Source organism: Tursiops truncatus, chromosome X (assembly GCF_011762595.2).
Source record: "Tursiops truncatus isolate mTurTru1 chromosome X, mTurTru1.mat.Y, whole genome shotgun sequence".
In the NCBI taxonomy this organism is placed as follows: Eukaryota; Metazoa; Chordata; class Mammalia; order Artiodactyla; family Delphinidae; genus Tursiops; species Tursiops truncatus.
In genome coordinates, this window is record NC_047055.1 from 113,988,171 (window position 1) to 113,998,880 (window position 10,710).

A 10,710-nucleotide genomic window follows, 5' to 3' on the forward strand; every position below is an offset into this window, starting at 1 on the left:
CCTCAGAGGCAGTTTCTGTTGACTTTTTTTCCCCCTGTGTATGGGTCATACTTTTCTCTTCCTTGCATGTCTCCTAATTTTTTAATTGAAATTTAAAAGTAATATAACGTAGCAACTCTGAAAATTAGGTTCCCTCCCCCTTCGTAGGCTCTGTTGTTGTTGCTGGTGCTGTTTGGATTTTTAGTGACTCTCCTGGACTAATTTAATGACTTTTCCAGGTCTAATTTTGTTATATGTGGCTACTGAAGTCTGTTCACTTAGCTTAGTGGTCAGCTAACGATTGGACAGGGATTTTCTTAAGTGCCTGGAACCAGTATGTCTCCCAGCCTTTGCGAAGGGGTTCATAGTGTGTGTTGGGACTTACCTTGAACATTCCAGGAGGCAGTTTACAAATCTGCTTTGTGCAGAGCTTCAAGGTCAGCAAAAAATGAAAGATTATGGCCTTCTAAAGTCTTCCTGAGCATTCATACAACCATGTACATACATATGGCCTTGTAGATTCCCAGGAATATCTCAGTGCTTTTCAGAGTCCCCTAATGGACATCTCATTCTCCAGTTTTTCCTTTTAAGCTTCTTGGTCAGCATCTTGTCAGCCCCAACTGGTAATACTACCTCTGGAAGCTGCAGTGTTAAACAATTGCCATTGTTGTGGGTTTTTTGGTTTGGTTTTGGTTTGGTTTTTGACCAGTGCTTTGGATAGGGCTGTTACACAGAGCAGGCTCTGATTTAGGTCAAATAAAACAAGCCCAGAGATCAGAGGTTTTCAGTGAGCTGCAAGATTGATCAAATAGTGACACTTCTCTGTGGGTGGAGCTTTTGGAGAGTTCCAAATCCTTTGTGCCCCCTTCAGTGCTAGGCTGGCTGCTGGCTTTCACAGCTACTGTAGTTGCGAAGCTGTTGGTTTGCAAGGCTGCTGCAAAACTGGGGTGAATGGGATTATATTAGGGAAGGTAAAATGCCACAGAATTTGTTGTTCTTTCTGAGATTCAGCCATTTTTCTTGAATAAAATGCTTTTTGGGTTGTTGTAATCCTTTAGTTAACGTCCACAATTTTGAAAAAGTTAATTTTGCCAGCGCTGTCATTATTTTTATGAAGGAGTGGATTTTCTGAAGTCCTTAATCAGTCGTCCTGGAAGTGCTTCTCTATGATGACTTCTGAAGTACTTTGTAAATTATCTGGCCTTTTCTAGTTATCTCTGCAGGAACAGTTTCATGCCTGAGCTCACTACGATACCCAGAAGCAGAAGTCAAGAATCAGTTTTATGTTTGTATCAACCTCAGATAGTAGACCATATACCAGCTTCATAAACTTTTCATAAAGAATGTATTATAATATTACAAGTAAAAGATAAGTAAAGACTTTTTCTGATCTTCCTATGATTCTGAGGTAAATATCTATAGAAAACTATAGAAACTGTATATTTTAGTACTCTAATTTTCTGTATCATTAAATGGGTATGAAAAAAGTCAATTATTTTTCTTCTTAGAATTTAACTGTCCTAATTGTAGAAATATCTCTCATTCACTGAAGTATGTTTTGCCTGTTAGTTTTGTAGTTGATGATTAAAAATAAAATCAAATGGTGAGAGCTCTCTTAGACTCATTAGTAATCAGTCAGTAAATGGATGGCTAAAGATTGCTCATCAGACGATTTTGAGAGGCATGCCTGGCCCCCAGCCATTTTGAACTAGATGAAGTTTGACTTTGGTACTTTCTCATTGCAGTCTTTCTTCTCTCTGGAGGTCTGTTATCCTACTTTATAGATTTCTATTGCACTTTGTTTTTCCTTTTAGTTGGAGATTAAATCAAAATATTGATCGATAATGTAGTGTAACGTAGTCTTAATGTAGTGTAATTAATAAATTGAAATGTCTTTATTTTCAGGATTATGCCTTAAAGTGTGGTCCTTTAGGAAGAAATGCATTTGGTTGATGATAAGTAACCAGTAGGATTGTTGTAAGTGTACCCCTAGGCCAGGATTGTTGCCTATAAAATGGAGTGTTCATTGTACCCTATCTTCTCTTTAACTTCTCTGAATTCTTAACTTTTCTTGCTCATGGGAGCAATTTTCCCAGGTCTTTTTAGACACATTACAATTGGTTGCCTCACTGTTGGCCTGTGAGAGTTAGAAAGATGTGATGACCCTAGAATAAATGAAGCCTAAACATAGTGCCTTTAACCCTTGAATATAATATCACTGAAATATTTAATAGGATGAAATGAACACATCTTGTTCATAAATAATTGATAAATTATTGATGAAGTTATAGTAGGCAAATGATTTAGAAACAAAAGTGTTTTATGCTGATGATATGAAAACGCTTGAGTATATTAATTAGTTATAACAGATATTTCTTTTTTTGAAAACAGTAAAAGAAGATACAACAGAAAAGAAAAGCACCAAACGACCTTCTCAGGAACCTCTGCCTTATGTTGCTACTCTCTCTCCTAAGCGCCCCAAAACAGAAGTGCATGCCTCTGAAGGTAAATAGTATTTACATGTTGCAAGACTGGGGAGAAAAGTCACTCTTCTATCACTTATATGCTCTTGAGTGTTGATGCTGGAAGTTGGGGAATATATTCCCCCAAATCAGTTTGGCAGTTAGGCTACTACTTTGGCAGCTTTGTTGAGCACTTCATTCCCTTCAGAAGTGCACAGTTGTCATTTCTTCTCAGATTAAAGAAAAACAGTTATAGCCATATTTTCCATTCAGCTTTGTATTGCTAAAAGCTGATAGAAAGAGGAATAGAAAAACCTAGTACATTTCTCCAGTGAAAGTTTTAAGTGCCCAAGGAGTAAGCAAATGTTAGAAACCAACTCTGTGATCATATTGTAACAAAGAGTTGTGAAGAACTGCATTCCTAAAAATAAATGCTTTAGTGAGGTGTTCATAGTTTTGGTGGCAAGACTGGCAAGGGTTAGTTGCCACGAGAAAAATAGGTGATATCATTAGAATCAATTTGAATTTCAGGACAGTGTCCATTACTATAAACACCAAGAAGGGGATGGCCATGTGCTTTGTGTTAGAGGTTTGTGGTTCAGTATAGCATGGCTTAAGTGAACTATTGTTGGCAGTTAGGGGATTTTTGACCTTTTAATAGTATTCGAGCTGTAAGTCTGTTGAAGATAATTGCCTTTGTCTTTTTTCTTATTGCCTTTGTCTTTTTTTTTCTTGTAGAAGAAGTATTATCTTCTGAGGGAAATGGCATGCCCAAAGGGGAAATGCTTTCTGAAGAGTCCAAAAACTCACCACTAAATCCAGCAAGTTCTTTGAATCCTGCCAGCACAAATCCTATAAGCACTCATACTCCGGTCTCCAGTAGTGTTTCTCAAAGTGTGCCATGCACCTCGAGTTCAACACTGGTAGGGACCGAATCACCTCCCAAGAGCAGTCACCATGAAGTTACATTCCAGATGCAGAGGAAAAGTGAAGGTATATTCAAAAACAGTGATTCTCAGCCAGTGTGTTTGTCTTTCCCCTTAAGGTTTCCATGCCCCACAACATCCCCTGAGAGTTTATCGCATTGGAGAAAGTGCCAAAAGTGAGGAGGTCGAGTCCTCCCCTTCACATCATTTTCAGGGCCAAGCTGCTACACATGCTCTAATCCTCATGGCATTACAGAACTATTTCTGGGAATCTGGATCACCAACCATGTTTCTGATGGAGACTTCTCAGTTTAGTGCTTTTCTATCCATTGTAATTTATCATTTCCTTGGGTACTGCCTGGACTCACAACCCTCACATGACTCTGAGGCCTGGAAGGATGCACTCCCTCTTCTTTCTGACGTCCTCTCTTCCTTGTCCCTATTGAGACCTTTCCTGGCCCCAGCCTGTGTGTGGTTCCCAGATCTAGCCTCTGGCATTCTGTTGCTGCAGGCGTTTCCCCATTTTCCACACTCCCAGTCATTCCCTCAGACCCCGCAGGAGAACATGATATGTATAAACAGGACAGCATCCTACTCTTCATTTGGAAAGAGCCAGAGCAGCCTTCCATGTGCAAAGATAGCTACTATCCTGTACCCTTTTAAGGGTTAAGGGTGCTGTGGTGAGAGGAATAAGTGTTTTGTCTTTTGTCACCAGATAGGCATCTAGGCAAGGTTGAGGAGTAAAGGAAGTAGGAATCAACTAACTCCCCTGCCTTTCATAATGGATATTATCTATGGGCAACTGCACTGTACACATGCTGTGATACATTTAATATCGTCACCCCCATCTCCTACTCGGTGTAGATTGTCTCTGGTTTTGGAGTGATTTTTGTAGAGAGACTGAAGATAGATGTTCATTTTATAAAGGGGTCACTGAATTTTTAGATATTTTCACAATATATGAGTTCATGAAGACAGGCCTTCTGATCTCCTAGTGTATATAAGACAGAGCCATTAAGGAGAAGAGCATGACTGGACTTTGATTATTTTTCACATAATTATTTATTTCATGTAATTATTTGAATAACACTAATGTTCATAACTTTCTCTGATTATTTTGAAGATGTGGGCCCAGTTAAATTATTTTCCATGATAGATTAGAAATAGATGAGCTCACAGTTGTTTTATTTTTATTTTTTTAATTTTTTATTTTTTAAAATTTTTAAATAAATTTATTTTATTCATTTTATTTTTAGCTGTGTTGGGTCTTCGTTGCTGCACGCGGGCTTTCTCTGGTTGTGGCGAGCGGGGTTACTCTTTGTTGCAGTGCGCGGGCTTCTCATTGCAGTGGCTTCTCTTGTTGCGGAGCATGGGCTCTAGGCATGTAAGCTCAGTAGTTGTGGCTCACGGGCTCTAGAGCGCAGGCTCAATAGTTGTGGTGCAAGAGCTTAGTTGCTCCGGGGCATGTGGGATCTTCCTGGACTAGGGCTCAAACCCATGTCCCCTGCATTGACAGGCGGATTCTTAACCACTGCGCCACCAGGGAAGCCCGTTTTATTTTTAATATAAAATTATAATTTTATACCAGAAATCATATCTTTACATATAGTTTATTTGTAGTAATCCGTAAAAGTAGTTATATGTTATTCAAAGCATAACTATACCAGATTCTGATGACAGAAACCAAAAATCCCACACAAATATAAGTTAATTTAGAGGTATGGTTAGCCTTGCCAGTAATTTTTTTTTTTTTTTTGCGGTACGCGGGCCTCTCACTGTTGTGGCCTCTCCCGTTGCAGAGCACAGGCTCCGGACGCACAGGCTTAGCGGCCATGGCTCACGGGGCCTAGCCGCTCCGCGGCATGTGGGATCTTCCCGGACCGGGGTACGAACTCGTGTCCCCTGCATTGGCAGGCGGACTGTCAACCACTGTGCCACCAGGGAAGCCTCACCAGTAATTTTTTAAGTATTAAATTGAGTCTGTTTTGAGTTAAAGGAGAAGACTTTTCTGTCTGGATTGTTAGAATGCCTTAGGCATGGCATGGTTTATACCATCATCGTTTTTACTTGGGTTGATACAGCCCAGCAGCATTTCTTGGTAGACCAACATTTTTATCTCTGACAAGTAGAAAGTAGGATAGATTTTACTAAAGACTTTTTATTTCATATCAAAGTTACGCTATTTAAAAAGAAAATAAGATTTACCATTGTGAGTTCTTTTATCTTCTGTTTTTCTTTGCCCTTTCCCTGGGTGAATACTCAAAATACTCATAAAATGGCCGGAGCCCAGAGGATAGGAAAGAAAAGGTGTACTTTTGGCTAATTCACACATACAAAAATATTAAATTTGTATTGACGGTCCTTGTTTAGAGAAACAAATCCTCCTAGCAAATTACAAAACCCACTTCTCTTATCATACACTAACTTTAGAGAGTCAAGTACTCTGGTTGAGTAAATGAATGCGTGTCTGGACACAAAGAAATTTCAATACAGTGTAGTGAACGGCATAGCTATAACTTTTTGAGGTATGAGCACTTAAATTGTTTCATGTCTTAGTTAGTTCTTTTTTAAACATATAAACCTTCAACCAAAATATCTATTACTATGCAGTGAAACTTGAAAGAGGCATTCAGTATAATGTTAAAGTTACTTCTGACCTAGCTAAGCACAAAATAATCTTGTTTTCTTCAAAATTCAGATAAGCATTAAGGCTTGAGAAACAGGAATTTAAAGAGTAAAGTGATGCTAAAAACCATCCATATTGAATACATTAAAGTGAATAAATTTAAGCAACTATCAAACTGTAAATTCTGGGGATTTCCACTGCAATTAGCTAGTAAAATAAACCTAATCTGGAGATATCAAGAGGAGAAAGATTGAGAGAAATTCTTTGAAATATTTAAAGTAAGAAAGCAATAAGTTAGCTTAGATTAGCCTAATTTAACCCAAGTAACAGATCTTTTGCTGTATTTTCCTGTGGCCAAAGTGGCCTCGGATTGCTCAGTCTCTTTTATGATCTTTGGAACTGTAAGGTGTCTTCCGAAGCTGCTTTTGTTGTTTGGGGGAGGTCAGGTGGGACATTCTTGAGTAGCCATCCTCAGGTCATCTTTGTCTAGGCTTTCCCTGGATTTTACCTTGGAGTCCTGGGTCCATGCCGGGGTACTTCACACAAGGTTCCAGGAATGAGACAATTACTCCCTACCTAACATCTCTTCTTTCAGGATAATGATCAGGTCAAGTATGATTTGTCTTTTTTCCCCCCATTGAAGCTCCAAGTTATATAGCTGTACCTGACCCCAGTGTCCTGAAACAAGGCTTCTCTAAGGACCCTTCAACCTGGTCTGTGGATGAAGTGATACAGTTTATGAAACATAAAGATCCTCAGATATCAGGCCCCCTCGTCGACCTCTTCATGCAACATGTAATGTATCTTTTGATCCGGTTTTCCTGCCGTAATGACTTTGAATGACCTCTGTGCAGGCCCTTCAGTTGGATACTGATTAGTGTGGATGGTGGGGGAACCCTCTCAACTGATTATTCCATATGCGAGAAAGTTTACTTTGCCCAAAGTTAAAGCCTTAAAGGGTGGAGGCTGGATCTGTGCTTTAAATGGGTACCCGGGTACCTAAAATACTACAAGTCTTCAAGTTCTCAAGAGAAGATGATTCGGCATGGCCGCTCTCAGGTTTCTTCTCCTTTCTAACAACAGCTACAAGGATCCTCCTCCCCACCTGCTCCCTGCTCGGCCCGAGGACCGTGAGTAGGAGGGGTGACCACAGCTGTGACAGGGTGTCCTCCTTGTTATGACGCCTGATGAATCCAGTAACTGTAAAAGATTAAGTGCAGCTTTATTTTAAATAGGAACTCATGAAAACCAAATAATATGCTTCCACGACAATAAATTGCTTAATTAAGGAAATAAAGAATTTTAGGAGGATGCCTTGTGTCTGTTAAATAATGTTTATAGTCTTTTCTAACAAATTCATGACCAAATATCTATGTATCCTTTTTGACGTTGTAAGAAAATCAGTAATAAGTTTTCGTATCTAATTAGCTTCACACAACTGAATAGCTTTCAACATAATGACAACACTGTATAGCACATTTACAGTTTGCGTTAATACTGATATACTCATATTCCCAGCCTTTCTAAGAAAGTTAATGACTGTCTGAAATTCATTTCTACAGTTCACAGTTTTCTACTCTTTGTCATAAATACGTGGTATTTTATTCAACATATAGTATTTAAAATCAGAGTTTGATGCTAAGGCCATTTTTCAAAGATACTGGGTTAAATTTCCTTTTTCTTAAAATTTGAAGTGAATTTAGAAATTTTCAAATGATGCTTCACATATAAGTTATATTTTTAATAGTTTTCAGGAAATAAATGCATATTCAGAGAATATATGTTGAGAATGTACAGCTGCTCCCTGTTTTACATGTTCTTATATGTACGTAACGTGACAAAACATGAAATCAGTATTAGTAATTATAATTTCTTTCTCTCTGTAGGAGATTGATGGGAAGGCTCTGCTACTACTCAAAAGTGATGTGATGATGAAGTATATGGGGCTGAAGTTGGGGCCAGCCTTAAAGTTATGTTATTATATTGAAAAACTTAAAGAAGGAAAATATAATTGAAAAAAAATGTGTAAGTTTAGACATAATTTTCAATTGTCTTGATAACTTTTTAATTTAAAAATATTTTTATTCTCGTAGCAGTTTTTGTTCTGTAGACAGTTCCTCTAAAACTACGTTATATCCAGAATTGCAGAACTACATTACAAGTCCAGTCTACTTCTTTAAAACACATTAACATGTTAGTATTAGCATATTCAACTTGGCAGTCCTTTATGTCTTTTTATTATTTTACACTTTACAATTTATTATTTAATTGTACAGTTTACAAATATACTTAATGCAGGAAACAGAGAAACACCATTGATTTTGATTAATGTTTATATATAAAACCAAAACAGCTACATCCCAAAGGGGGGAAAGTATCAGGGACTGACAGGCTCTCTAGTGAAATCCATGAGAAATTTTCCTTAGAAAAGAATTTAAAGATGCAACTGTAGATATCATCTCTTTTTCAAATATTTTATGTCTGTTACTGCAGTGTTCTGTTTGTGTTCTACCAATTTCCGGAAAGGGAATAGCCATATAAATTATTTTCCTTTCGTTATTATTTCTCTGTATGTTGTGTTTGTTCATATTTAAAGAAAAAAAACAAGCTTATAAACTTTCATAAAGTGTTCTTATCAGTTTTTGATAAATTTCAAGCAATTGTAAGATAGAATGGTTGTTTTATGCAGGAGATATTATACTACAAGTGTAGTTTGGATGGAGTCTGATTAAAATTTTTCAGTGAAATACCCATTATTTCAAAACTTTACATATTTTCTCTAAGCTTAGACATTTAACTAGGCATTCATTTCTCATATCTCTATATGAGGACACCTGTGCCCAAATTTTTAAAATATATATATTTTATTGTCTGTTTATTCTTCATACAGATACTATACCATATTTATATATTATTCTATACCTGTAGGTATTCAAACAAATCTGTTGTTTTGAATTTAATATGGCACTTTGCACTGCCACAGAGGTAATGGTGAACTATTTATATAGTTGGATGTTTTTATTCTGAAAAATATACGTGCATCATTTGCTATCACTAGTACCTCTCAGCTTAGTCTTCAGGGGATAAGAAACAATCCATAGATTGGTTTCCATACAGGGAAGTTCTCTGTCCTATGCAATGTTGCTAGTTAATTTGCTTAGTTCTGAGCCATTTATTCTGCTAAATTTTGGAAGATGCATTAATTCAGCCTTATCATTTTGGGCTTTATTTTTAAAGTTAGAACTTTCAAGGGGAAATGGTGCTATATGTTTATTGTTAATTAGTTTGTATAAGTTTGGTGTAATGTTAATAAGCTATGAGAATCTGTGCTAAAAGTATTAGCCATTTGTTATAAATGCCAATAAAATGTACACCAGGGGCAAGAATGTACATTTTCTTTTTTAGAAAACCAAATGTACTTTATATGAGAATGCTTCTATTTAGAGGGTGGTTTCATCTATGTTATTCATTTTGTGTTATAAGACAAAATTCTAATTTAAACTTGGTCTTCTCTCAAATTGTTTGTGTGAAGATGCTGTGCCCAGTTAAACAGTCCTCAGGTGTTTGTATAAATACTGTTTTACAGTTTTCAGATTTTAAAATATAATAAAGTTTAATAACCACAGCCATTAATGTCAAAGCCTCAGATTTGATTTTACTTGCTTTCACCACATTATATTAATGTATGAATCAGCTATAGTTGAAAAAGCAGCACTCTAGTAAGTTTGTGGCTTTATATGTCCAAATACTTGGTTTTAACACTTGCCATTCCTAGGAGCAAAGGGCTGATCTTTTGCAGGGGCCTTAAATGAGACCCCAGGGAAGCAGTAAGAAGTTAAATCAATGAGTTTTATCTGTACTCAAGTTAGTTGGCAGTGATGCAAGTGTGCTAGAAAATGCCAGTGCCCCCATATATCTCATCCCACCTGAGTTCATGTATCTGGCTGGCAATTCTAGCTGCTTTTTTACCACTGGGGGCCAGAAGCCATACTGCTACTCAGCCGTCAGCTCTCCCACCATAACTGGTGGAAAAGCCCTAGAGGCTCAGGGTTGTGGTTGAATCACCTTCAAGATCCGACCCCTCAGCCCACCCGCACCAGGAGCTGCTGCCTTGGAACCCAGAAACTGTTACTGCTGTTAATTGGAGACAACCGGGCCGTAACTGAGGCTCCAGGGATGATGATCTCAAGTAACTGGAATGGAGGTGTCAATTTTCACTATCTGGTTTGTAAATTTTTGTCCAGAGACTGTCATGCAGTGTTAGCGCGGGTTACCTGTGAACTTAATTATCTTTGCTCTAGTTTTCCCCCTCAGTCCATTCTTCAACTTTCTGTAGGCAGCAGGATTCTGCAACTTGAGCTCTAAAGCCCTCTGGGTACATTGAGCATGTGCTTTTCTGTCTTCTGTCTACGTGATTTCTAATTGTTGGGGAGTCTTATGGTACATGGTTCAGAATAGAATTTCCCAGACTTTTAAATTGGTACTCCCTCTGTAAACATGAAAAAACCATGCCCTTCTGTAATATTAGAAATTAAAAATTAAACATCATGACTAGCAACAGTGATTCTGGGAGGAAAAGTGCTGCTTTTTCAAGCTACATAAGGGACTGTACTCACAGTTGGTTGAGTAAATGAAGTATGTTTAAATTTCTGGGGCTGTTTCTACAGTGTGATGTGAGGACTTGCTTATATTTTTAAGCGCTCTGACGTTGATCCAG

The 10,710-nt window shown here is 37.6% G+C and overlaps 1 protein-coding gene across 5 annotated transcripts in view; it reads left to right on the top strand.

The window, feature by feature from the left end:
• SCML2 (Scm polycomb group protein like 2) overlaps positions 1–9,647 on the top strand; it is an 86,661-nt gene extending 77,014 nt beyond the window's left edge. For 2 of the 5 annotated variants that reach the window (XM_033849560.2, XM_033849559.2), the window contains exons 12-15: positions 2,371–2,484; positions 3,180–3,434; positions 6,637–6,788; positions 7,880–9,646. In XM_033849560.2, the coding sequence (XP_033705451.1) occupies positions 2,371–2,484; positions 3,180–3,434; positions 6,637–6,788; positions 7,880–8,008 (650 nt within the window). In that variant the 3' untranslated portion in view covers positions 8,009–9,646. Of the gene's footprint in view, positions 1–2,370; positions 2,485–3,179; positions 3,435–6,636; positions 6,789–7,879 lie in introns of all 5 variants that reach the window. The other 3 variants (XM_033849563.2, XM_033849562.2, XM_033849564.2) reach the window with 2 other exon arrangements.
• The last annotated feature ends 1,063 nt before the right edge of the window (positions 9,648–10,710 follow it).